Here is a 22108-nt window from a genome sequence, read left to right as displayed (position 1 = left end):
ACTTGATGGCTGTTTGTCCCTAGCAGGCTAATTGGTGTGTTTGTGTATCTCCTGGTCAGGAGGACAGAGACAATGCAGGGTAGTCATGCCTGTTCTTTGTTGTAGGAGGTATTATTAGTGGAGTTGTCTGGAATATTGACACATTTTTCAAAACATCAGTATTTCTTTTTGCAATCTTGCATATTTTCTGGAGGAACACAGAAATAACAGGGCAAATTGCTCTTAAAGTGAGGGGAAATCTTGACAGCAATACTTATTAGGCAGGGGAATACTCTCCCAAGGGAGCTGCTGGAAACTATCACTTTGAAAGTCTTGTAACAAGATTGGACAAGGCACCGGAAAATCTGTGTTAGGGAACAGTCCTGCAATGACAAAGGGAGGGACTATATGACCTAATAGGATTTTTTCCATCTCTGATTTCTGTGATAATGTCAGGAGGACAGCTGCTTCCACAATTATTCTGTGCCCAGATTTTATAATATCGTCTCCCTTTCCAACACTTGCTCATTTTAAGTGTTTATTCAGCAGAAAGGAAGGGAGAGTCAACTAGTGTGAGTTACTGATAAATTGTAAAGTATGACTGTTTTTGTAGGTTGTCAGCCAAATACAATGATGATTTAGTTACCTAAATTCTTCTCTCAGCCCATTTGCTGAGGGCCAGAGTAATTCCATGTAGTAAATGGGCTTAAACACAGGATAGCTTTTTTTATAATTCCTTTCTAGTTTCTTTCTTCCCTTCCAGTCCACCTTGGCTTGCACCCACTCTCCCAGGGAACTTGTACTGGAAAAGCTATAAAAGGGGCTGAGCAGTTAATTTATGGAGATGATAAATTCTATTACTTTTAAAGTAATGATTTTGCTGGTTTGGTTTTCTTTTAAACCCTACCCACCAGTGCATTTATGGGCAAGATTTGGTTTGTTTGTGATGCATACGGAACACTCTTAAATGCAAATCAGTCCTCTCCTAGAAGTTGTGTTATTTTATCCCTGACCATATTTATTGGTAAACCTGCCAGCTTAAGGGAGGAGCAGGAGGTTGCTGGAGTTTACTTTTGTAGTTTGACTTAAAATGCACTGTAGGAGAGAAAGGGTTTACTTCAGTGCTTATGCTGTATCTCTGCTGCCAATCTGCAATAGTTAGCATCATGCAATAACACACATTTTAAAATAACAAGCCATTGATTTTTATGACCAGCCATTTCCCTTTTGTCATGTTGCAATCTATTTCTCTGTACTTGGCACTAAAAATATTTTTCTCCTTTTTTCTGTTAGAAGCAGTAATTCATTAGTTAAAATTTCAACTTGTGCAAATGAGCACATCCTAAAAAAATGTAATTGTCTTTAAAAAAAAATAATGTATTTATTATGATAATACAGAGCCTGCTTTAAACCCCTTTCATTCAAGAAAACACTTTCCATTTGTTTCCTCATTTTTAATCAGTCTTTTAGCTGCGTTTTGCTGGGGGAGGCAGAGATGTGTAGTCTGTCTCTTGGTCCTTCCCACATAGCAAGCTGTGTAAAAGGTTTGGAAAGCTGTTGAGGTTCATGACAAAGCTGTGTGACAGCCAGTGACTCCTCCTTGTCCTCTCCTGGGAGGTATGTCTGGGTTTCCTTAACATCTGATACTTAGAAACATCATGTCAATTCCAGCATCTCTCTATTTTAATGTGGTCCGCATTAAAAGAGTCAAAAGCTTTGGATAAGATTGATTTTTAGCTTTTTTAAAGTGTTTTCCCCTCCAATTGATGAAATCTAAGGAGAATTTATAGAGAGTAGTCTTAGTTCCTCTCAACTTTCATTTTACAGAACTGAGTGAACCCAATTCTCCTCTGCTGGTAAAGTCAGCTCCAGGCTTTTCTGGTGATGCTGGACATTCTCACTGTGGGTTCCTGGCTGGACACACCTTCTCTCAGCATGGATGAACACTGTACTCCAGACAGTGCCTCAGCACTATCTTGTGCAGTGATAGTAACCCCTTCCACCATTTCTAAAGAAAGTGCTTTCCTTGTCTATCCCACACTGGTGCAATTTTCTTCTGGGAATTCTCTTTAACACTGACAGCCCATAGTGAGATGTTACTTTGAGGGCAGGGGATCTCTTCATCTGCTTTTTCAGATGGTGGCTTCCTTCATTGTTAGATGAAGCCTCCTTATCCAGAGATAACCTTCTGGGGATGTTTTAATGGCAAACACAATATAGGCTGTGAGGGGGTCACATTTGCTTTGGTAGGCAACTGCATCCCATCAGTGGCCCTCAGGGGTATTTTCAGCACTCAATTTCATCTCCAATTGTCCTGTGATTCACAGCTACATGACTCTGGTGTAAGTTCAAGTGCTGTTGAAAATCACTTACAGCAGTTGGAACCATCTTTATGTTCAAGATCTGACATCCCAACACGGCAGCATGGCACTCAGTTTATGTGGGGGAAGAAAGAGTTAGCATTTTACTCGTTTACATGTATGTATAAATGTCTAGAAAAACATAACCAGTATATGTTCTTAAAATCTATTAATCACAACCATGTGTTATTTTGAAATAAGGGAACAAATGCAGTGGGCACTAGGCAGGAATGAGACTAGAAATGTCAGTAATTTATATGTCAATTAAATGTCATGACAAAATCACAGTGACTTACTAATTAAAACATGAATTTTATTTTTCATAGTTTGTTTTTACCTTGCCCTAGGGTTGAGCTGATTTTATTTGCAGCCATATCTACTTTGTAAATCGATTGCCTTTCCCTTTGCAAGAGTCTCAGGATAGCAGAGAGACGATACTAATTCTTTACAGCAGGGAGTACAAATTTCTGCCTGCAGTGTGGAAGAATGGTTCATTCTGCAATGTCTGTTACCCTGCTGTTTCATTAACAACAGGACCCACTGATGTGTGAAAGGTGCTTGAGCAGCTTATTATATAGGAATTAACAGTGAAACATGCAATAAAGACAGCTCTGTCTGTAGGAGAGAAGGGTTCCCTGTGCATGGGCAGCCTCGGGAGGGCTGTCAGAGCAGCAGAAGGATCCAAGTGTCAGTGCTACCTTCGGTAGAAACTGCTCTCTGCGCTTTTCTCCCTTCAACAGAGAAGAAAGAAAACTGTTGGAAAGACAAATCTAAATAAATCAGCATTAGCTCTTGCAAAAGGAGACCATCTAAGGTAGGAAACATTAACTAGCCCTTTCAGTGCATAATGTTTGCTGAGATGCAAGGCATTTTGCAGCTTGGGAATGGTCTCTGGTTTGATGCCACTTGCATTTATCTGGGGCTGCTGGCTTGCAAAGGCAGGTTAATCATCAGCTCGTTTATCTGAATTAGGCTGGGTAAGTGTTGACAGTTGATCTAGACTTTCTGCTTTAAAACTGGTATCATTAAAAATACTCTCAGCAAGCAGATAAATAGCAATGCAAATGCTTTTTTTCCTTATCTTTTAGCTTTTTCTGTAGCCCAGTTATATTGGTCTAGATGAATTTACCTCAACTTTCTCCCACTTCCAGCCTTTCCCTTTTTAGCCCTCTTCTCTCCAGAAATACAGAGCTATGCCTATCTGTCTTTATTGTCTGAACTGCTAAAAACTCACAGATTGGTAATGTGTCACGAGAAAACTATACATTAAACCAAACTCTTTGCATAGCTTTTACCCTGTAAATAATTTGTTAGGTTTATTGAAGAGCACTGAATGCCATTTGATGATAGCTTAAGACTTATATTTTTACCAAAGGAAAGGGTTCTGCAAACTGTTTCTGAATAACATAGAAAAGTTTAGGATTTGAGGGAAACTGATTGATAGAGAAGAAAGAATGACTGTTCCAGGTTTTTTAAGAGTTTTTTATTTATTTTCTCAGCTGCTTATTTGCTTTTTTGTTGAGAATTCCTCCCACATGTTGGGGAAAGTTCTCAGTAGTGCTGCTGTGCATTTGTGCTTGTGTGGGTTTGTACATGTTTGTTTTAGTGCAGAGTTTGATTTTTGAGCCTGGCAGACTTGTGGTGTCCATTGCCTTTCCTCACGCAAAAATGTAGTACCAGTTAACTATCTTAAGTTATCTGAATTGACTGAAAGGATCAAAGGAGTGATTCCAGTAGTCACCCTGGTACCTGCTGAGCCTCAGACCCCAGCAGCAGAGTCTGCAGCTACACTGCCTCCCTAAGCCACGTGTTGCTGTGGTGATGCACTAACATCCAGTGCCGTTTGCCATTTGCGTGTTCTTACGTGTGAAACGTTGCACCTCATGGATGTCTTCAGTCCCTCATCCAATTACTTTGTGTATTCTTTCATTCCTGGTGGTCCTCTGACCCACATCAGGGGAATGCTGCTGTTGCACACCTCTGCAAAGCTCTGGACCTCCCTTGACCCAGTCAGCAGCACAAGCCCCTGCCTCCAGCTCTATCCTGTAACCGTGGCAGTGGTGCAGCAGTGAGGGCACTCAGTGACAGTTGCCTTTGTTGATAAAGTATTTCCAGGATGTTCTGGCCCATGTGAAAACAGTTCAACATGTCAGCTAATATCAGGAGAGCAGCCTGTGACTCATTTCTTGTAGCTTTAAGATTTTTTCATCCTACTAACCTTCAGCATTTTTGGTGCTTTTACAAATTTCTTTCCTCCCCCCAACCAAGTAAGAACTTCTGAATGGTATGTTGAACTGGAAATATGTAGATTAGGTCTGAAAGTAGAAACTTCCTACTTTCAGGAAGGTTTATTAATGTCAGTTCTGCATGTGACAGCAGCATTTCCACTCCCAGGTACATCTAGTGATCCAGAATAGCAGTCCTTAGTCAGGCACAGAATGAGAGACAGCTTCTGTTCTTAGATGTTTACAGCCCAGATCACCATGTTTGGCTTGAAAAGAGCCAGCTGGCTTGAAAAGTGCTGGCTTCTTCTGATAAATGGGGCTGTTTCTCCAGGGCTGTTCAGTGTTGGTTGAGCTTCATCCTTCCCATTTGAAATGGGTGCGCTAAATACACAGCTGCAAAGTTGAAAATTAAGGGGAATATGTCTGCAAGTCATCTTTCTCCTTCTTCACTCCCTCTCTCCTCTCAAGAGTTGGCATAAGTGAGAGCCAGCTGCAGCTTGTCTTGGCCCCTAGGTGAGTTTTAAGGAGTGGGAAAGGAAGGTGGAAAAGAAATAAAGGAGATTTGGTGAGCAGATGGAAAACAGAAGCCTCTTCCAGTCTCTGTGGGTGGCAAGAAAAATTGCAAAGCTGAGAAGAAAAAGACAAAGGAAGCAGATCACTCACTCCGTAACAGAAACAACTGAGTGCAAAAATCAGAGGTTTTAGGTATGACAGACCATTTTGATTTACAAGAACATTTACCAAATTGTGTAGAAAAAAAATACACTGTTGTCCTTTTCCAGATTTTATCTGATTTTGGCAGGGCTGAATTTGGTCCTGAGCCAGAACTTGTCTGCAGATGTCACAGAATGATATTACAGTTGTAATAGTGCTAGTTTTCCTTCTATTATTTATTTTTTCTCAATTATCCCCTTTATGGTTTTTTAATTACTTTTATTTTATTTTCTCCCACAACGATTAGAAACTTCTTCTTCTGTGAGTCCAGTATTATAGTAAGTTGTTATAATTCTGAGATAAATGTTCCTGTTGGTACATTTGATCTGTACCTTATACCTGGAAGAATAAAGAGTGTGTGGGAAGCAATTAAAATGACTCAAATGTGGGAGGGAATTCTCAAGGCTCTGCAAAGCACAGCAGGATGAGCCAGAACCAAGACAACATGAAATAACTGTACATGTGAGATTGCTAAAGCTGTAGGTAATGCTGCAGGTGTGCGTAGTTAGCATTTCATGTGACTGTTTCTTGGCATCCAGTAGGATGATAAATGAATCCAGTAAGGAGAAGATGAGGAGAATGATTGATATAAAACATTACACTGCATTTACAGTGGTGTAAATCCTGATGAAAAAGGTTCATTTGCCCTGGCACGCTGTTGAAGTGAGTCAGTGGTGAGTCAGGTCCTCTGTGACTAAGAGAATTAGTGAGAATTTTTCTCCACAGAATTCTGTCTTTAGCTTCTGGCTCTCACACTTTTTTTCTCCTCAACACTGTTGTATGACATAAACAATAGACATTTTGCCAAATACCTCTGCCTTGACAGTGTTGCCTGTCCCTTCAAAGCCAGTAGATGAAATGGCAGCTGTTTACTAACTTTGCCATTACTGCATACAACTACTACTGAGTAATTCTTTGAGTCCTTCTGTTGCATATGCAAAACTCTGGCTTTGCTAGAAATGAGAGTGGAGATTTTATGTGATTCCACTTAAGGCTGTTAACTGAGCAGAGTGTTATATGCCAAGTACAAAGTGTATTTTCTGAATAGCATCGCTCTAATTTGAATATACCCCTTAGAATTCAGTTTATGGAATTGTAATATGCTACAATGTGGATGCAGTGGCAGGGTTATCAGTGTGTTCATCCACTGCTAACACTTGATGGTGCAGTGCTGTGCACCTTCTTCATGGTATTCCTGAGAGAAAGACAGGACAAACCTCTGAGCTCTAGATTTTACACAGCCTTTTGGATTAAATGCACATTGTGCAATGTGGGTTGAAGCACTGGCCAAGAGCAGGAGGGTTGTATTAACATGTGGGAATAAGCAAGAACAACCCCTGATTGGGTTTGCCTAATTGGTGGAATAACTTGATAGGAAAATTTTCTAAGCCAGTTCTGTTCTCTGTGTTTTCTAAGCCAGTTCTCTCTATTGTTAGGTCAGAGAGTTATTAAATAACATATCTAATGTAGTTCTGGGAGCAGGAATTAAAACCTTATCTCAGCCAAAGTCGGGGAGCTGCATTTACTTAGAGAAATTAGGGATTTGCCTTTATAAATCAATGCAGCGACTGATTGGGCTATTTAACAACAAAATGCTGTATCTCATTCAAAAACATTATTAAATTTCATAAAGATAAATATGTGGAGTTCCTTTTTATACCTGTGCTTCATTATCAGTTTCCTGTACATTCCTGGCACCTAAGAAAAAGCACAATTCATTCACATAATGGCCTAATATCTTAGTAAAAACAATCATTTGGGGAATGAATAAAGAAGTATAAACAGGATGGATTAAATATCCATTAAAGGAGTTCAGTGATTTTACATCTTTTTTATTTATATACTCTGAAAAAAAAAAATTCCCAGTGAAAGTACCTGCTCCTCAATGTTGAGTTTAAAATGACAGATAATGAAGCAGGTACAAAATGATAGAGAATGGGAGCAGAACAGAGCCAGCAGATTTTAAGGAAGTCTTCCACAGAGTGCAAGAACTAGCAATGTGATTTTGGTGGAGGACAGCCATGATAGTTGAGGGATTGGAGCACATATTCTGAAGAGATGCTCAAGAAGCTGAACTTGTTCAGCCTAGGAAAGTGATGGCTTTAATGGAACCTCATTGCAGTGTTCTTATACCTATGAGAAGGCCCTTGAGGATGTGGAGACAAGCACCTTACTGAGACACATGGTGGGAGGGCAGGAGACAACTGTCATAAATTTAAAGCAGGGAGGTTCTGACTGGATAAAAAGGGAAAAAAAATTCACTGTGAATAACTTAAGAATAGCTACTATCCATTGGAGCAATATTCTCAGAGGTTGTGCAGTCTCCATCCTTGAAGGTTTTCAGTATTCAACTGAAGAAAATCCTGGGCAGACTGATCTGAATTGATTATCAACCCTGCTTTGAGCAGGAGGTTGGATTAGATGAATTATTCTATCATTCTGTGATCACTTGCACACTTCCTGGCTTTAAACTGAATTCTATTTCTGTTGCCTGTACTATGAAGTTTACCTGAAGGAATATCAGTGTTCTTTAATGAACAAATGGGAATGTCCATCTGAATGGACATTACTCAGAAAGTAGAGACAAAATATACAAAAGAGAATAATTTTCTAATTGAAGTTGTACAATTTCACCCATCCCTACATTGCCTAAGTATTTTTCCCCTTCTCATCCCATACAAATAGTAAGTTTCCTCCTCTTAGAAAAGCAACAGAAGTCAAGTCATATGTCTTCTATGAGATCTTTAATACTTCATTTAAGGTTGAGAAGCTGCCTGATGGGAGGGATTATTGACTGTCAGTAGTTTTGTGCTTTATTCTGTTTCCCTTTGCTTGGCCAGGTGGTTGTCTGGTGATGACACAGCTCTCCAACAAATTTGTTCCATGTGAAAAGCTTTTAACTAAGAATGCTTTATACCAGTCTTCTGTGGGCTTTGTTTGTGGGTCAGGCAGCTGTACCGTGCCTTGGCATACCCACCAGCTCAGTGATTTGTAGGCTGTTTTTCATTATTTCTGTTCAGGGTAGGGTACAGTTAGGACTTGACTTGGGGATTTTAGAGTATGAGGTTGGCAGGATTTGGATCTTCTTCAACAGACAATACTTAGTGGTAATGAGGAACTATTATAGCAACTAGATTGTATGATACACTCAAAATGGAAAATATGCTTTAATATGATTGAATCATTGCAGCAATCCAACCTTCCACAAACTTTTTACTCCCAGCAATAAAATGTCAGTTACCCCTATGCATTTTGATAACAAGATAGATTTTTTTTAAAATGTTATTACTTTTCATTTTTACAGGAAAAGTTTACTGATAGCTTTTAATTCTCAGGAAAATAATCAGATAGTTGTAAGTTTGTCTAGTATATTAAACAATTTTCTGTACTTTCTGTCTTCCCTTTACTAATTCCTTCATTGAGTAATGCAATGAGGATGTACTTAGACTTCAGTGATGAATCGGACATCAGAAATCTTGAGTCTTCCTTCCAGGACTCAGCTCACACTCTGAGCTTTAGGCTGCTCAATTTCTCATGTGTCAAATCCATAAGCAATTGTCGCTCATCAACTGCAGTAAAAAATTATATCAATCACACTTCCAGAAACAGCATGAGAGATCAGACAAGCAATGTCATTGTGGTAGAGTTACAGCTATTGTGCATATCATCTTTTATATATTCTACCACTTCATCACTTATGGCAGCCATAGCCAGAAAATGAGCAGAGTTTTTTGCTGAGCTGTCTGCAGTAATGTAATATATTTTTCCTGGGTGATGACAGCTAATTTAAAACTCAAATTTAACTAGTTAAGTTGTTCCTTTTGGTATGAACTGCTCTAGTTTTGCTAGTGCTGCATGTTTTCCAGGCCTGGTGACCATACTGTTCTGAAGACTTTCAAGTAACACCCCTTACTGTCTCCAAATTGTACTTTGAGCGATGTGATTCACATTTGTCACATCAGCTTTATTCTCCTTTTACTTAGTTCAAGCCCTCAAGTTGTGAGAAATGAGGAAAGGTGGTTGTATGTACTTTGTTGCAGAGCTCTCTGGTCCTGCTTTAAGTGAAGCATGGGTTTGTGTGTGGATGTGCTGTGGGACAGGTTGCAACACTGAGATAGTCCCTGTGCTCAGGGCAGGAGGTCCATGTTCATCAGCTCAGATAAACATCATTCCTCATGTTGATCAACCCAGAAGGCCCTTCCTTCTCTGCAGAGGAGACTTTACATTCAAAGGGGTCTCTTATACCTAAAGGGAAAGAACTAACTCATAATACTTTGTCTCAGAGTGTTGAGGACTGTTTTGACTCCATTTAAATTGCACACTAAGAGTGCAACTTGATGATTGTGGAAAGCTGGTTCATGGTCAGTTGAAGAAAAATTAAATTTTAGGTATAGGTACTGGATTACTAAGGACACACTTTGCTATTCAGGTTTGAGGTAATCTCAGCTGAAAATTACGCTTCAAATTGATCTTCACAATAATACTATATTCACATTCGGATTCCTGGGCACAAAGACCTGGTGCAGTCTTGAAGCAATTGTAGGATATTGAAGAGGTTTTTTAGAACTTATCACTTGAACCATAAGTGATCTCTTAAAGATGAATGTTGCTTCTTCTGTGATGTGAGTGTGTTGGTATTTTATTAAACACTGAGACAACAATCTGTCAAACTAAGCTTTCAAACTGTGCAAAGAAGAACTAACCATATGGTTAGGAATTTGTTTGCTGCATTGAACTACTTCACATCAATATAAGCAAGAAGAGAAAAAATGAAGAGGCCTTTATTACAACTAGACCAAAATCATACAATATTTGCTGCCCTAAGCTTATAAAATAGCTGGGTTCTGCTGGAACCAGTTGTTCATCTATGAGACCAAGCCCCTGGAATTGAAGGGACAGGAGAAAGGGGCACTGGTGAAAGCCTCCTCGGCATTTACCCCAGGGACTCTATGATTCAGACTCAGGTCCTATAATTTGTGATATCTAATCAGGGTAACTGCATATGCATATCAGTAAATAGTGTTAGTTAATTCCTGCATCAGCTGCCTAGCCTCAGGTTCAGCTAGCACCTCTCATTTAGAAATATGGTGTGGTCTTTTTTAAATACTTCCAAGCGTTGAAGTGTCTGCTGTCATGTCTTCTGTGCTTTGATTAGAAGGACAAAAAAAAAAATTAAAGGGGCGATAAAAGTCACTGTCAGCACTTAGACTCACATGAAAAATTTTGAGTTTGTGCCATTTTGATTCAGAGATACTTATGCAAAATGCACTGGAGTTCTCGTGGTGTGATCATCAGCAAAAAGTTTACTATACTTTCATCCCCTAATTTTTCTGTTACAGTTGTGTCTATGTTATAAAAGAGGTTTTTCTGTGCCATTCTATACCTAGTTGATATTACTGACTATGCAAGTGAATTCACTAAGTGAATTAAAATTATATATTTGGTTGTATTGTTAAATTTAGGGAAATAGACTTTGTTCTGTGATGCATCCAGGTTATCTGAGAATTTGTCCTGGCAGTTTATTTTAGCAAAGAAGTCATTTAATTCCCTTAGAGAATATTAGCCTGGGAATTGTATCATCTGTGCTAAATCACTTGAGTTATTGAGGTTATGCATTCCATTAGCAATGCTTGTGCGCTTCCAAGGCAAATTATATTTCTTTTCAATTTGATATGCCAAACATAAATTTATCTGGTGGTTGAATACTCTTCCGTGCTTAAACACCAGTCAAGCAATTTTAAACCTGAAGTTTAAGCTTAATACTGATACTTTGTGGTCTAGTACTTTAAAGGTGTTATCACAGATAGTAGTGACCATCTTCCATGTCTAAAATTACAAAAATCACTCTGAAATCTGCACAAATGATAACATAAAAAGAGTGAGCTTGAGCAGAGCTGTTTTCAAAATGGCAGTTCTGATGTGCTGTGTTGCTCTTTATTGCTAATCTGAAATGCTGCAGCAGGTTTTCAGGAGTGAATCAAGTTAACACTGATGCAGTAAAACCAGAGATTCTTTAATTTAGATTTACTGCATTCCTGTGATTGGTATTGTGAATGGCAAAATAGCCCCCAGACACAGATTACATTCTTTAATGTAAATGCTTCTGAAAGCTTTAAAATTCAGTGAATAAGAAAGAATTAGAAAAGTCACCTTCATAGTAACAGGGCTAAAATGCTAGATTGATAGAAGGGGATGTGCAGTGCAGTGCTGTGAGAGCCTGTTTACATGCTGAAGGCAGTGGGGCAATAGTTGATAGTAGTTTCTTAAATGCATCCTAGTCCTAGTAGCACTTTCAGTGTTTTTCAGGTAAGCAGGTTATGAGACATTCTTTATGCACCAAAATGTACATATTTTTAACTTCAGGAGAATTTCTACTAAAGTCAGGCTTAGCTTAATCTTAAGTTAAATGTAGTTTACTTTAGCTCTAAGCTGTAGAGTTACTTGTTCTTCTGGCTTTTGTTCCTAGTGGAAGACCTTAAGCCATTTAAAACATGGGCAATTCTGTTTAGCTTGGAAGAGTGTGAGGTCAAAGAGGAAAAAGGAACTCTTTAGTACAAGTTACCTGCAAGACACTTTCAAAGCAGCTACAAACATTCCTTGCATAGAATGGTTTTTGCTGAGCATTACAATTATGTATTCAATGAACATACAAGTTGCAAATCTGTGCTCAAGGTTATGACCTCCCAAATTCCTCATGCAGGTAAGTCCTTAGCTACCCTGCACTTGGTTTACAGGGAAAATGTGTTCATTGCATAAATTTGTTTCTGTCCTGTAAATTCAGAGACTTAACTATTGCACATAAACTTTTTTTGCTTTGTGTAGGCAAGACCATAATTACAATTTAAAGCATGAATTGTCTAGAATGACAAATCAGCATTGTGGTTGTAGGAGACTGTTGAACTAATTGTCGTAACTAATTAAATTATTCAAGAGAATGAAAGAAAAACTGCTAAATTGATCACTATGCTTAATCAGCTGTACCTTCTTTCTGAACAGGCAGGAGAAAAGCATTATCACCCAACCTGCGCACGATGTGTCAGGTGCAATCAGATGTTTGCAGAAGGAGAAGAAATGTATCTTCAAGGTAAATCAAACAAACAAAAAATAAAACAGTTACACTTGGCTCTCTAGCCCACAGCCGCTTGCCCACACCATAGGCTTGCAGAGGAGAAAGTCAGTGTTACAGAAGGACTAGTGCAATAACGTAGGCAATGGGAAAGAAAGTAGTTTGACATAAATATGAGCTGAAGTCCTACATATGTAGCAACTTCTAGCGCTACTAAACTGATCAAAGAAAACTGCTTGCACAGTTAAATACAGGGGAAAACTTTTCAAAGGAAAACAGAAAAGAGAAACTCAGTAGGATGTGGGAACTGCAAGGCTGGTGTATTATCCTAAAATCACATGCCTGCCCACATCTGTGTTTACAACTTTGCAATTGTCTGTGGTTTTCTAGAAGTGTACTTTGAAATTTTTACTTAAGCTGGAAAAGTTAGACTTTATTTAGAACACAGCAGTGGTCTCAGTAAGATCTAATTATGGTTTAGTACTTTATTTTAAATTAAAATTTTATTGTTACTTTGGTTTGCAACAAGAACTAGCTCTTTAAAAGACATAGTGATACTTGTCTGTGCTCATGAATTTTCCCTCAGCAGCCAGAAAATGCTGCACTTCTTCCAGTTGAAAAGGATCTTAGCAGAGCTGAAACCCCATATGAAATCAATGCTTTAAAAAAGTACATCAAACTACAAATTTGTTTCTAGATTTCAAACTTTCTGAAACTTGTTTGCAAGTCAGTTTTTTTTTTTTAAGTTCCATTTGTTGTGAGGGTGGATATTTGTTAGGTTTTGTTCTGATTATTAGTTCAAATAATAGCAAGGTATGCTCATGTTCTATTTATTTGGCTCCATTTTACTGTGTTTTCTGATGCATGGAATGTTTACACCAGCTTACTGTCATACCCTTTTTGTCTTCACATGGGGAGCAGTTTCCATTGGAAACTGGTGTTAACGCCATGAAAGATCAATGATCAGTTATTTGGACTGCCTAATCTGTTAAATAATAAAAAATATTGGAGCCCAGGGTTTTATAATGTGTTCTTCATCCTCTTAATAAACTACTGTAAAGTTACTTTAGGTGTTGTGTGCTCCTTAGCAGGAATCTTCAGTGGTCATCTAACAGACAGCTTTTTGGGTGAAAGGACTTTTTTTCTTCAGTGTGAAAATGTTTCCCAGACAGTGTTGCTTGGCTATAGACAGGAGTAGTTAAAAAAAAAATATATAAATACTTCTTAAATCTATTGGGATAATTTGAAGCAATTTATGGGACAAATGGGGCAAGCTCAAATCCACTTGTAAGTGGAAGATAACAGCATTGAATTTAAAGGTGCTATAAAAATGTTTCTTGTCGTTCGGTAACAAAAAAACCCAGTAACTTAGTAAACATAATTTATCTGGTCTGTTCTTATAGGTACTCTTTTACTGCAACAGTCTGGGTTCATCTGGGTTATTTTTGTGAAATAAATTCTAATGATCTCCATCTGTCTTCTGGGAAATAGACTCTGTTTCTATCTTGTTTCCAAAATCCACTAGTTAGAAAACTATCAAACTGCTGTGAAAACAAAACATTCCCAATAACTCTTCTTGGTACTCTCCACCCAGTATAAACATTAAGCATTTATTATGCAAAGGTTCTCAGATTCCAGTTTAGTCAGGCAGAAGTTGTAGTGCACTCACGCTGTTTACCTCTGGAGCTTTAATCTGTGGTATGTCTATGACCAGACTGGCATAAACATAAAGGTTTCTTCTTACTATTAAAACTTGCAAATAATTATTTTATTTTATACCATTATACAAATTCCACTTCTACTGAACACTATTTTAAACATCATGTTCAACTTTTTGAAATATTTTTTTTCCTTTGTGACTAGTGCAAAACTATTCAAGTTTCTCTCTCACACTCATTGTTTACTTATATCTTGTCAAGAGCCTTGTTTCAATACCTTTATACAATAGAGAATTGGTTCATTTGATATCTCCTGCTTCCTCCATGATGGACATTCCCTTGAGTTTATGCAGTTCCTTAGTAGCTGACTTACAGGAGACAAACATATGGGAAGTGCAAGATTGGAACAGTGAATAAATGATAGGCTGGATGTTCAGCTAGGGTTACATGTGCTATACATGTGGAATAGCACAGTGCTATTCCATCCCACAATGGTGTGCTACTGTGTATGACCCAAGCCTGACTACTACAAGAGTATGTATTATAAGAGTGTAGGAAATGCTAACTATATATAAGGAAAAAAGTTACCATGAAACAGGCTGCCCAGAGATGCAGTGGAATCTCCATCCTTGAGATAGGCAAAGCCCAGCTGGACACAGGCCTGCCCTGAGCAGGAGGTTGGACTGCTGGAGCTCCAGAAATCCCATATCACACTTCTTAGGACTCAGATTTTGATCTACCATATTGAGGCACATGTAACTTTCTGAAGTCTTTTAAATGTCTGCGATCAGGGTCACTGGGATGGAGAGGCTGTCATCTTGACCTCTGAAAGTATCCTGCACTAGCAGGGGAAGTAGTCAGTAACCTACACCTTATAAATCCTTATAGGAGGGTTTAATAAGGTTCTTATTTTGAACTTTTTAAAGGTTCTTATCGTGGAACTGAATTAAGCAGAACTTTAAATTTACTTTACAGGAACATCCATTTGGCATCCACTTTGTAGACAGGCTGCAAAGGCTGAAGAAAAAAACAAGGTAAAAAACTATTTTTACCCAGTGTTATTTGATTGCCATATTATTCTCTCTCCTTTTTTTTTTTTTTTTCTTTTTTGCAGCAGGCATGGATGGAAGGGTTTGGAAAATTTTCACTACTGTAATTTTAAATTTTAAATGATGGGAATCTACTTGGCTAATGAAATGTAATCATGTAATATAAATACTCTGCTTTTAATCAGTGATTAAAGCTACAGATTAAGGAGAATGTTGACCTAAGAGTTATATATATAAGCTGAATAAGTAAAAATGTGAAAATATTAATAAGAAAAAAAAGTTAATTTTTAACTTCTGTCTGATTATGATGTTATCAGTTCATTACCTCTTTTCCTGTGGCTCTAAACTTAAAAGATCAGAGGACTTTCATTTTATTTGTTTCTACAAAAAAATAAATCTCCTTGGAGTCTCTGTTTTATTATTTGTTTCTAAAATGTTGGCAAGCCAGCCACAATTTAATTTAATCTCTGGCTTTAAGTACCTCCTTAAGTTGGATGATTGTGCACCTCTCTGTGTGCAAGGGGAAAAGGGGGCAATTCTGGCAGAAGATTAGCAGATAAATAAGCTGTCCCTAGGACATGAAGAATTAATGATCCTTCTGAAGTGGTGGGAATGAGTTACAACTATCTCATTTAATGTAGAGGCCAAGCGTGGGTTTTTCACTTCTGATGTTCTCTGATGCTCCAAGTGGTACCCTTGGTATCCTTGTTCTGCTTTGGTTCAAGGCTTGGAGGAAGGCACATGGGACAAGTCAGAACAGCAGGCAGCATCCATAAAAAGATTGCTAAATCTGGTGTGTTAGAAAGTCCAACTTTGACTAAATTACAGCTTGAAAAAAAAAAAATTGTTTGGGCTTTACCCTAAAGGATCTTGGCTGTAGTTTTTGTACCCATGTATTTGGGAAGTGATTGCTTGGTTCATGACAAGCTCTGAATACCAAAAAATGTTCCTGAGCCTAGCAGTTTTTCTTCTTCCTTGAGTTTTTCCTATTTTCTGATCTTTATGTTCATTATTGAAAAAATAAAACCAGAAGGAAGGATGCCGTTTTTAAGAGAGTAATAATGAACTTTTCAACATAACTTGTAAAGTCTGGAATGAGATCTACTGCTTGAGAAATTTACTGTTTGACCTTGCAGTTTGTTGTTTTTAAGTTCTCTTCCTATATATAGATATATGAACAGCATGTAATTACAGTAGGTGACAAAGGCAAAAGGAGAAAGTGGCAGCATGCTCAAAAACTTTGAAGATGGAGTGGAGGGGAAAAAGAAGTTGTGAAAGAGAGTGACAGCATAAAGAAAGATGATGGGAGAGTGAGATTTTAAGCAGAAGGGAGAAAGCTGGAAAAGACAGGAGGAATCAAAGCAGCAAGGGAAAGTAAGATCTATAAAGAGGCATTTAGGGAAAAGAGGTAGGTGGAAGAAGAAGAAAAATGTGTAATACAGAAAATGAACTAATAGAGGCAATAGAGTCAACAAAGGTGTGAGCTTTTATTGAAAAAGCTGGGAGTTGGTGTGGAGCAGGCATGGTTGGGGATGCTAAAAGGGGTAATGGATCATGAAGAGAGTAAAGAACATGTGTGAGATGTGGGATGTCTCATATCTAATTCCTTAGCCACCAGAATCCTCCAAGTCCTTCTTCTCCCTTCACCACCCAGTTTGTGGAGGTGATACTGGAGATTGCCCTGACCCAGGTGCAGGACCTTGCACTTGGCCTTGTTGAATTTCATGAGGTTTGCATGGCCCCACTTCCCAAGCTTATCAGGATCCCTGTGGATGGCATCCCTTCCCTCCAGCGTGTTGTCCCCACCACATGGCTGCTGTCATCTGTAGGTGTGCCAAGGATGTGCTCAGTCCCACTGTCTGGGTCTTGGATGAAGAAATGCTCTGGGCCATTTCATTCTGAAGAGCAGGGATAAAAAACTCATGTGTAAAACAATTCTTGCATTTTTGAAAGGTTAAATTGATTGTGTGCAAGTGTTCTTTTATTCTTAACTCCATGTTTTGAGCTCTCTATAATATGTCATTTTTGAGTGGTAGAGATTGAATTAAATGTCTTGTATGCTTTTTTTGAAATAAGTTACATTATCTTTGACTCTCCTGTATTTCCTATCTATTTCACTTCTCCTGCCATAGGAAACAAGGACTTCCTCTGAGAGTATTATTTCTGTACCTGCTTCAAGTACATCAGGTTCCCCAAGCCGTGTGATCTATGTGAGTATTTCTCAGTGAGATTTGTTCTGTGGGATGGGGAAATCCTTGTGCTTCCTCCTACAGTTTAGCATGTTATATGGCAAGTTAATGTCTCCAAACCACTGCAGTTGCTGAGTCCTCTAAAATGGAATTATTTTCTCAAGTTTAAAATATTTGAATACTGCATTTGCTCTAACAGAATTCTGGCATTTTCCTCCTATATTTTGTGGTGTATTTGTAGCACTTACACTACAGCTAGTGCTGGCTTATACCAAAACATGCAGAATACCACAGTTCTTTCTGAAAAGAAAAGTTTAAGTAAACAGTACAGCCCACAGGTAGATTACAAGCTTAGATTTGAACACAACTTGTTTGAATTGAGCTCCTGAGCCTGCATCTGATTGCTTATGAAAGCACTCATGGGTGTGATAGCATTGGCTGTGCCAAATGCCAGTCCCTCACTCAGAGGACCTTTGATGTGTTTATGGTTTATGAAGCACTCTGGAAAGCTCATTGAGAGAATTTAAAATAACAAGTATAATAAAATCTTAGGATTTTTTTTTTCAATACAAGATCAAAATTGCTGTTGTGTTCATGATCAAATTCTCAAGGCTACCAGCAATAGATACAAAATACAAATGTGGTATGATCCATGCAGATATCTCTTGCAGTGCTTCAGCATTTCCAGGGCTTTTCTTTCTCCTGGTCAGGTATCCCTCAGGTATGCAGGTCATCCTCATCAGTTAGAACCATAAAGTGAGAAAATTGCTGGAGATGCAATTGGCTTCCAGAGAGGTTATTATGCAAATATTAAGGGCTTTTGTCTCCTACATCAAGACAAGCAAAAGAGTGCTTTGGCTCTGAACATGTCTTTTTTCCTCAAATAAAAGTAATTTTGAATACAATATGTACTGTATCTGAGTAAGATTGAACTTGCAGTGGAACAAGTGCCCCTTCTCTAAATGCTTATCAGTGGTTCTGAGTGTTGCTGAATACCAGTGGTATATTACCAGCCAAGAAATGCCATTGTGAAGAAAGTTCATTGTGCTGGGAGCCTATTATCATGTAAGCACTTTCTTTGGCCAGATGAGCTCTTTTTCTTCAGGCATGCACCATCTCATTGTGTTTTTAAGCATGAGAATTCTCCTAAGATTTAGAATTCTCCTAAGATTTATATGTTTTTAGAGGCATTTATGTAACTGCAGGATGGTACTGTTTTTATTGACGTTTGTGTTACAACCTAAAATGTGCTTCACTGGCTGTTAAAAGTCAAGGATGAGCCTCCATTCTCCTTTTCTGTTTTTGTTTGTTTCTTTGTTTTTAAAAGCTATCATTAAATCAGCGCCCAACCCTGATGTTTTTTACTGTAATATAAAGCTGGGACTGGCAAAGAATAAAGTTGTCTAGCAATACGAGTCAGTCAGAAAAAAATATTCCCCAGAGGAGTACAAGTTCTTATTCTATCTGTCCCATCTCTCACTGCTTAATTGTCAAAACTTAATTTTGATTGATTGAATAAATCCTATTTTGGATTTCACAAACAGGAAAGTAGAAAGAATTAAAAACATGTTATTGACTTCTATATTATCACAATGGTCCTTTGGCTATCTGTTTTTACATGTGTTTTCTGTTACAGGAGTGTTATGACATACAGACATGCTCAAGATCTGTCTTGTGTACTTTTGTGGCTGTTTTTGCCAAACCTAAATTCTTGCTGCCACTGAAAGGAAGGTCCCACCCACATGTGGCCCTGTCCCTCTCTGGCTATGCCTTCCCATCTCCTCCTTGCTGCTAATAGTAGTGTGTACACACAGATATGCAGTCAAATTTGAGGCCAGACTGAGCTAAACAATAACCCAGGAAAAACCTCCAGATGACCAAAGAGGCAAGAAAAAAAAAAAAAAAAAAAAAAAAAGCCCAAGCTGTCTACACGACTTCTGATGCTAGAGTAGAAGGCAGAACAGGGTGGGATGGTGCACACAGGACAGCAGTTTTCAGCAGTAGCATAGATTCAGATCATTAAACGTGTAGTAAAATCATACCTTAGCAGCTGGTGAGCTCTGTGGAGTATTTCATGGACAAAAGAGTTTAGAGAAAACAGTTCCATCTGAGGAACTGTGAGTTTGTGGTGCTTACACTTCCAAAGCCATCAAGTCAGAGCAGTGCTGAACATCATCGTGGGCACCACCCCATTGCAGGGCAGCTGTGCTTCTGGGCCACGGTGGCCTGGTCACACAGGGAAAGGTAAAGAAAGGTTTTTTGTGACATAAATGTGAATGTGCTTCATACAGATGGTTTACTAAAGCCATACCACTTCTTCTTCATCTACTGGTAACAGACTTTGGTGTCTTCTTGCACTGAGAGAGGGCACAGGCCAGTGCCTTCTGAAGGTAAGGGACATCTTTTCATGACCTGTAGGGATGACTTCATTATATCCAGACTGAAATTTTCCCTAGTGCTGGCAACCTCTCAGAGTCCCTAATTAAAAATTGGTTGATTTCTAAATTATGCCATTAAATAAGGTTTAAAAAGTCCTGGTTTATATTTGCTTAATTTTATTAGGACAGAATTAGGTGCTCCAACCTAATATATCCAACTGGAAAGCTTACACATAGCTGTGTTATATGTGCTCTCACACAAGGAATAGAAATCACACTAAATTTTTATACAGCTCATATTCACAATTATACGTTTGTAAAATTACATATTCCAAATGAAACAGATACTCTATACTTAGAACATGGTTTTACCAGAACCCTAAATACCAAATTACTGAAGAAATGGCTTGCAGCCTCTCAACTGTAATTTGAGCTTTCCTGAGCCGATTTGAACTCCATTCACATAATTGAATGTAGGTGAAACAAATAAAATAAAAATACAGCGTAGACTCAATGTTTGAAGGATTGAGTGTTTAGAAAGCAATTGTATCCCTAAGGTGTTTCTTCATCCAAATTTGCCCACATTGTTATATCTAAACTGAAAGGAATTACATAACAACATAAGTTTTAGTCCTCTGACAGATCTGAAATCTAATGGGAAGTTGCACATCAAGATGGAGAGCCAGATGACTGTAATTCACATTTAAATATTCCCAATTCTGAACTACTTTGGATTCACTAGAATAATGGCCAAAAACCTGGATACCTTAACTGAAATCACAGCCTCTTTGGCCTTCCTTGTAGGTATAATGCTGGCCAAAGTATTTCTGGGACAGATTGGACAGACAGATTCTTTACCTTTGCATTACCTGTCTCTGCATCAGAGCTCTCTGCTGGTTTCTCAGAAGGGAGGGATTTCTTTTCATTAAGGGGCTATTTCATTGTTCTTTAGCTTCTTAAAGGAGCTGCAAAGAAAGTGAGATCTGTAGATTGGTGAAGAAGCACATACTTGGTTAAACCACATTTTTTCATTAGTGTTCAGGATGGGAATATGTGATGGTTATGGCACCTTAGTTCTACTTTCTTATTTAAGAGTAATCTTCCTTCTTTTCATGTAGTTTATGTTTGCACAAATTGATGCATTGTTTTAGAAAGAGGGGTAACTGGAAGTTGTCAGACTAAATTTTTCCTGTGTTATTAATCTGATAGAAAACTCCCCTGGAAAATCTATTGAACTTTTCTTAGCTCATACTAAGAAAAAACAGAATTACTGCACACATAAATCTTGGATACTTTTGTATTTTTGCATGTGGAAAACATTATTACAATTTTATAGCTGATCATACTGAGATTTTCAGAGCAAGATGCACTCATCATTTTGTTGCCAACAAAGAGCTTATCCTTCTGCAAAACTTGAAGTGGGAATGAGACCATTATGCTGCCCATTTCTCCACTCTCAATGTGCCCAACTTATTGTATCTACAGCATCGTATGTGCTGGATAGAGTTTTGGTGCAATTATCCTGAGGATAATCTGTTGAAATGTGGCAGCTTGGTAATAAGTTACACTTCTGGAATATGTGTAGTGGGAGGAGAGCAGGGACCAGTACAGTCTTTTCCCTATGTTGGTTGTGTGAGTCTGATAAGAGGATTTGAACTTTACTTGAGTGGCATCTGTGATCTTCCACCATGGTGCAAATCCATCATCTGATGGTTTGTGACCCATTATTAAGGGCTGTTTAGGCATAGTCAGGAAAGGAGGTGAAGCTGTGGGACACAACTGAATGGGAAAGATCAAAGAGCTGAGTAATGCTTTTCAGCATCTGGAGAGTATATGCTGGAAATACATATTTGGTCATTCCCTACTGCTTACAGCAGGGGAATTCTGCACACCAAAACCACTTCAAAATTCAATGTGTTTTGAAAAACTGAAAAAGACTACAATATATGTCCCCTATATCTGTTTGTGCATCCAGGAATAAGTGGGATATAACCAGGGAATTGGAATGATGCCATGCTACTCCTGTTAGCCAAATGCCAGTGACAAGGTAGAAGGCAGCAGTATATAAAACAAAACAGCAGTAATATTTAGCATAGTGTAGTAAATACAAGAGATTGAAATGTTCACAAACAAAAAAAAAGTGGTTTATTATGATTATGGCTTTTCTACCTACATTTATCTTTCCTAGTCTGATTGCATCCTCCTCTTATTCTTTCTTATTCTCACTGCTTTCTTTCCTCCTTTTCTTAGGCAAAGCTTGGAGATGAAATTCTTGACTACAGGGACTTGGCTGCTCTTCCTAAAAATAAAGCCATCTATAACATTGACCGCCCAGATATGATCTCCTATTCTCCATATATCAGTTACTCTTCAGATGACAGGCATAGTTACGGGGAGGTACTGAAACATGGGTATTTTTTTAACTCTTGAGTTTCAGGTTCTATGTGCATCATTGAACATGTTGCCAAAGACTATTAACATGACTATTAA

At 38.3% G+C, this 22108-nt stretch overlaps 1 protein-coding gene across 7 annotated transcripts in view; it reads left to right on the top strand.

The window, feature by feature from the left end:
• ABLIM2 (actin binding LIM protein family member 2) overlaps nt 1–22108 on the top strand; it is a 127763-nt gene that overhangs the window by 66620 nt on the left and 39035 nt on the right. For 6 of the 7 annotated variants that reach the window (XM_053975986.1, XM_053975989.1, XM_053975988.1 and 3 more), the window contains 4 exons: nt 12275–12362; nt 14978–15036; nt 17184–17261; nt 21869–22015. In XM_053975986.1, the coding sequence (XP_053831961.1) occupies nt 12275–12362; nt 14978–15036; nt 17184–17261; nt 21869–22015 (372 nt within the window). The remainder of the gene's footprint in view (nt 1–12274; nt 12363–14977; nt 15037–17183; nt 17262–21868; nt 22016–22108) is intronic. The other variant, XM_053975990.1, reaches the window with a different exon arrangement.

The sequence above is a fragment of the Vidua macroura genome, chromosome 4, assembly GCF_024509145.1.
Source record: "Vidua macroura isolate BioBank_ID:100142 chromosome 4, ASM2450914v1, whole genome shotgun sequence".
Classification (NCBI taxonomy): domain Eukaryota; kingdom Metazoa; phylum Chordata; class Aves; order Passeriformes; family Viduidae; genus Vidua; species Vidua macroura.
The sequence above is the reverse complement of the archived record's forward strand: the minus strand, read 5'-3'. Positions and strand labels throughout refer to the sequence as shown.